The sequence below is a fragment of the Leuciscus leuciscus genome, assembly GCF_965113295.1.
Source record: "Leuciscus leuciscus genome assembly, chromosome: 12".
In the NCBI taxonomy this organism is placed as follows: domain Eukaryota; kingdom Metazoa; phylum Chordata; class Actinopteri; order Cypriniformes; family Leuciscidae; genus Leuciscus; species Leuciscus leuciscus.
This window is the reverse complement of record NC_138736.1, coordinates 2,499,747-2,506,328: the sequence shown is the minus strand read 5'-3', so window position 1 is coordinate 2,506,328 and position 6,582 is coordinate 2,499,747. Positions and strand designations below refer to the sequence as shown.

At 38.6% G+C, this 6,582-nt stretch overlaps 1 protein-coding gene across 2 annotated transcripts in view; it reads right to left on the bottom strand.

Moving 5' to 3' along the window:
- Nucleotides 1-291: 291 nt before the first annotated feature.
- samd12 (sterile alpha motif domain containing 12) overlaps nucleotides 292-6,582 on the bottom strand; it is a 116,423-nt gene continuing 110,132 nt past the window's right edge. Inside the window, exon 5 of one of the 2 annotated variants that reach the window (XM_082186009.1) lies at nucleotides 292-4,030. In XM_082186009.1, coding sequence (XP_082042135.1) covers nucleotides 4,008-4,030 — 23 coding nt within the window. In that variant the 3' untranslated portion in view covers nucleotides 292-4,007. The remainder of the gene's footprint in view (nucleotides 4,031-6,582) is intronic. The other variant, XM_082186010.1, reaches the window with a different exon arrangement.

The window sequence follows — 6,582 nt, the reverse complement described above, 5'->3', positions numbered from 1 at the left end:
TTGCAGCCTTGGCTAAATGAGGTTTACACGAGACTAGATAATGATCTGAGATGTCATCGCTCTGCTGCAGAATTTCAACGGCATCAACATTGATTCCCTGTGATAATATTAAATCGAGAGTATGATTACGACAATGAGTAGGTCGTGACACATGTTGTCTAACTCAAATAGAGTTAAGAATGTCTTTAAATGCCAATCCCTGTGCATCTTTTTTTGTTATCTACATGTATATTAAAATCACCAACAATAAGGACTTTATCTGCAGCCAGAACTAACTCTGATAGAAAATCTGTTTATGGAGAAAATGAAGGAAGTTTTTAACTTCTGGAACCGACTGTCGCACTTAAATAGACACACATGATCACCTGATAAAGAGCTATTGGTTAAGCATCTTATTCACATAGCTCTTGCATTCAATAAGACACAAAGAATAGCCTTGTTATATTAATATGTTTATTTGAATATTAACATGTTCATAATGAGTAGGCACACTATATGGAAAGAAAGGGCTCTGATAGTTTAGTCTGCATGCCTGCCGAATTAAAAAACATAACACATGAACAAGAACAATAGAATGCTCGCATAGTGTCAAAAATTATTTACGAGTGTAAATAATATTATTCAGATTAATGCAAACAGCTTTATGCATTTACATGGGTGTGTTGGTGTAAGTGAATATAGTGAATGCATCAATATAGCAATACTGCAAGAAAATAATCATATACTGTTATGTTAGCGTATCCATGAGTAGTTTGTGCAGTTTGAGGCTAACGTTCACTTGATTTGTGTGCGTCTCATTCAGAGCTGATAAAAGCTTACGTTCAGTGCATAATAATCCACTAAATTCAAACGTTCAACGTGTGTTTATATTATTTCAGATAAAACTAGAGGGAAGCGCATCTAACATCAGTCTTATATTCTCTTCCTCAAAGAAGTTTTGGAGTCTATGTGGATCTAAAGGCAAATCTCTCAAATAAAAGAGCAGGAAGGGAATGTTTATTCATTAATTATCCTTGGACATTTGTGCATTAGTCATGATTAATTTGTTTTTCCAAGGTCTAGCGTCTTAAATATCAAAAAGGATCCTTAGTGTTTGCCCTTTTTTTTTTTGGTTAGTTGAAGACTCTGAGAACGACTGAATAATTTTTTTTTTATCCTAACATATCAAAATTCATTATATATATTTTAAAGTATAAGAACTAAATGTCTTTTTTATGTGATTATCAAAGAGTTTTAGTATATTGTACAGCACTAGTATATGCTATAAAATGTAATCTTAAAAAAAATAAAATAAATCCCTATGCACTTTTCTTAGTAAATAACAAAAACGCCCTAAGGCGAACTAAGAGTCTGAATCGACAGTATGATGCTATTGAGTTTTTGCTGAACATGTTGAATTGACTTGAACTCTGCGGTTAATGTACCATGAGATGGTCTCATAAAGTTCAAATCAAAAACAACCCCCTCGTGGGTGAACATCTCACCATCTCATGATCTAATCCACACGAAAAGACCTCAAACTCTCCTTCGGTGTCTTTCAGAGCTGATTTAGAGTTGCTCGTTTAATTTTTGCCACTTCCTACTGTGGCTCATCAAGACAAACTCATTTTGAACCACACATTCTCTAATGATATCTATACTAGTTTAGCAGCTATAAAACCAATGATCATTTCGGTTTTCACCCTCTCAGCCCTTCACAAGTTCCCTCGGTCCTCAAAGCCCTCTAAAGGAAAAGGCCCCACAAAGGCATGAAATGGTGGCTAGTTTTTAATTGGAACATGCTTTTCCCCAGATTCCCAGTATTGACTCCATCCTGTGAGCCAGACAAGAGCCAATATGAGATCTAATCGACGAGGTGTAATCGATACCACTCAATTTTTGGATCTCGAAAGCGTCTTGTAAGGCAGACCCTTCCATCACAGGCATGGCCGGACAGCATGTAACCTATTACTGTAGCCCTCAAAACATCTCTGGTTAATCAATGTCGGGTCTGCGCTGTCATGGATCTGTGTTTGCGACCGTGTCGAGGCCTTTGAGGAAGGTGTGTGTGATATTGCGGAGTCATGCTACAATTGAGGCAAGTCTCTTAGTGGTGAGAAGCCTTGTTGACGCCCGAGGCTCTTGTTTGATACAAAGGTGACAATGATCAAAGGGTACAAAGACACAGTTCGTTTGATTCAGAACTTGCATGTGCTTCCAGGTTAAAAAGGTAACAGTGAATGGCCATGTCGTATTAACAGTGATGCCTTTGTGAGGATCTCTATTCAAGAAGATACAGTGAATGGGAAGTTTTTTTTCTCCAAAGTAATGCTCAGTCTCGCTTATACACGTTTTAATAATGCCGAAAAGTACATTTTCTTCTTTTCCTTGTCTTTCCCAATGGCAGGATGAGACTTCACAGAGGCATATCATCTATTTTTCTCCTCCTTTCTCCATTTCTCCATTTCTCAGTTCTTGCAGTTTCACAGCTTGGAGCTCAGTTGCTTCATCCTTCCTTCTAATTGAATTCCACCATGAGTCAAACCCCAAGATTGGCTCCAGATCAAGAGATGAGGGTATAATGCATTTGGTCCGGCGATGAGAGAAGGATTTGGGGTGAAACGCAGATCCCTGTTGAAGGGTGGGCTTGTCTTTTTTAAGAGACCTGGTCACAGTCACAGTGCACATCAGTCGGCGGGATACGTAATAACGGGATTTTGCTTTTGATGGATGACGAGGGAATTCAAGCTCAGGGACATACAGAGACAAAGAGACAACTAACCAAGCAAGTCGACCAGACGTCTTACATTATACTAAGAGACGGCAGACACAAGAGAGAGAGAGAGAAAGGAAGAGACAAGAAGTATTCAGACGTGCAAAGGGTGGAGTCCTCATGTCACTATTGTGGGTTTACATGTGAAGAGATAGATAGAAAGATAGCTTGTTTATTCATTTGGATAGATAGATAGATAGATAGATAGATAGATAGACGGATAGATGGGTAGACAGATAGATGGATAGATGATGGATAGATGGATGATAGATGGATGACAGACAGACAGACAGACAGACAGACAGATAGATAGATAGATAGATAGATAGATAGATAGATAGATAGATAGATAGATAGATAGATAGATAGATAGATAGATAGATAGATAGATAGATGGACGGATGGATGATGGATGGATAGATGGACGGACAGATGGACGTATAGATAGACGGATGGATAGATAGATAGATAGATAGATAGATAGATAGATAGATAGATAGATAGATAGATAGATAGATAGATAGATAGATAGATGGATGATGGATGGACGGACAGATGAACGTATAGATAGACGGATAGACAGACAGACAGACAGACAGACAGACAGATAGATAGATAGATAGATAGATAGATAGATAGATAGATAGATAGATAGATGGACGGATGGATGATGGATGGATAGATGGACGGACAGATGGACGTATAGATAGACAGATGGATAGATAGATAGATAGATAGATAGATAGATAGATAGATAGATAGATAGATGGATGGATGATGGATGGACGGACAGATGAACGTATAGATAGACGGATAGACAGACAGACAGACAGACAGACAGATAGATAGATAGATAGATAGATAGATAGATAGATAGATAGATAGATAGATAGATAGATAGATAAATAGACGGATAGATAGACGGATAGATAGACGGATAGATAGATGGATAGGTTTGCTAACAGGCTGTGTGCTGAGCGCTGGCAGGAATAGAAGTTAAAGTGCTACACTTCAGAATTACATACAACAAAAAATCACAATTCAGCAGCAAGTCTTTCACATTGTCCAAAAGTGAACATCGATAGTCCAGACGATTCTTCGAGGTTGTATTTGCTGTAAAGAGAGCCACTGAAGGTCAGTTTTGATCAGAGGGAGGTATAGATCCGCTGGATAGAGAGTAAGGAAGACAGCAGGGGCTGAGAGTGGACGTTGTGGAAGATGGACCGGGAACGCAGGATCTCCGGGAACGCTCGAGTTACGGCGAACTCTCCAGAGAGGCTGAAAACACAGAACAGAGAAAAGACAAACATAAGAGAGGATCACAAACACAAACAACTGAGAGGAAATTAATAAAGAGAAATTATAGAGGAGATACTGAGGATGAGATAAATAAGATATCTTTAATGCAATACTTGGCCAAAAATATGTGGACATCCCCTTTAATTAACAGGTTTGGCTGGACTCCATGATCCCAGTGAAGACGAAACAGAGGCTCTGTTCAGTTCACTGACACGGCGAGGTCAATAAAGAAATGATTTATAGAGTCTCGAGTAAAGAGCTCGTCTGGCAGGCATAAAAGGCACCAGCTGGATGTGAAAAAGTTGGGTGTAAGATCTATGCTGGGCTTTACTACAAAAAATAAGTGAAGCCAACTAATCTGATTTCAATGCGTTAACGTTACGTAATTAGTCTTGTTTTTATATCTGAACTCCCTGTGCATTCCTACAATGCAAACGTCCTAATCAGGACTTGACATTTGGCTAGTGGTTCTCCAAAGTTATGAGCCACTCAGCATTTTCACTGGCCACAATTTTGACATCAATACCATGGGAAAAAAACTGCCATATAGATATGTTTAATAGTATCTCATAATTTGGCAGCAGGTTTATTAGGCTGCTGTCACTTTAAGAGCTGATGCACGAATCCATTACACTGTTACACATGCCTTTTCTTTCTCAACTGTTTACGTTCATTTTATCATAACTGACTGTGTTTATGTGAATACTCACCAAGACTGGCATTTTGACATTATTTTGTGTGTATTTGAGTGTTTATGCGCAATAAGCAGCATAAAATAACTTATTTTTAGTCCTGAGAGGTGGCTTTATGTGCGCACACTAATCCCAAAATCTGCGGGAATGAGTAAAATGATGCGCAATACATGCAATCCTACACTGAAATTCAAGCCCTGAAACACCAACAATATTCATAAGGAGCAAATGAAGCGAGTGAGTGAGTGGAGGCGGGTTTGTGTGTCTCTCGCTGTCGGAGAGACGAGAGAGAGAGAGAAAGAGACGCTGGTATCCTGAATATATTGGAAGTATTGGAAGCATTTCAGATATATCGAAAAATCAATATTTTTGTCAACACTACATTGCACTTAGTTTATTATTTCAGATGCCTTTTTAAAAGACTACAATAGAAAAATGTATATATTGTATAGAAAATGTAGTAGTGACTGTGTTTCACGGCACTGCTGGAATACACACACATCTGGCAGGGTGTGTGTTAATGCCAAGCCCTGGTCCTCAGCATGTAAATGGTTATTTATTTAAGGTCGGGAAATGTCCCTGCTTATTAACAGTGAGAGCGAGCTACGTATAAGCCTAATGCAAATGTCAAATTCTGAAGTCTGAATACAGATTTATACTTTTATAAGGTATGTGCAAAACTTTAGCCTACAGTTATTCCCCTTTGTTATGTTTTTTATATATTTTTTTAAGTACAGTAACTTAATTTAAATTATTTACTGGCTATATCGCTTGCTGTGAATGGACTTATTATTCCCAAGCATACTGTCCCTCCAAGCAATGGTATATAATTTCTGCTAATAATCCCAGATATTTATATATATAATTATATTTCCAATATAATTATAATTACACACAGAAATTGTGTGTTAGGTCAGGACGTGTGCAGTAGACACACCCACAAAGAAGAAAATGCAACAAATGAAGTCTGTTTCAGAACAAAGCCAACGATCTACAAGTTGGAAAACATGCTATGGCCCTGTCCCAAATGGCGCACTTCATGTGGACTTTCGGTCTCGTGGACTTGAATTGCGCGTGCTCGCCGAGTCTACGAGTCCGTAGGCTGTCCCATTCATCATTTTAAGGCTCTGAAGTGTGCTCAGCAGCGCCCCCTTTGTACCCTTGAAGCGGTCTTCCACGAAGCCCGCATAGAAACAGGCTCCACGCACTTTAACTACCCAGGAATCCTTGTGAAAGGCCAATCAGACAACGGATGGGAGATTTCGTTCACTGATAATTGTTGACATGGCTGAGAAGAAAATATTATGTTTTTTATGACCTAGATGTACATTTTACCAGTTGTTACCTACACAAACATTATGGTCATCGAGCAGTGGTTGATGTCTCAAACATAATAATAATGCGTTGAATAATACGATCACATTATGATTCATTAAATAAATAGAACCGAACTTCAGGGTCGTCATGTAAACATAGTATGAATATTGAACCCTGTAAATTCATCTGAAACTCATGCACATTTTCATTATGTGTTAAAATTGTAATCTAAGTTCAAATGGAGCATTATGTATTATTATGTACAACTGTATACATCATTTAAATAAGTATGATGTATCTATTGTCTAATGCCCAGGTGGCATGCACCATATCAAAATATAGAACTGTAAAAGCCGGCTGTGTAGTGGACATGGAGATGAGACGTCGGAGCGCAAAAATGTGATTTCTCCTGTCCAACAACAACCAGACCGTTGTTAGATACCAAAATACCTCTCAATGCGCCCTCGTGGACTCGAACCAAGGGCCCTATAGGCCTGCACTACATGACGTCACCAAAGTGTG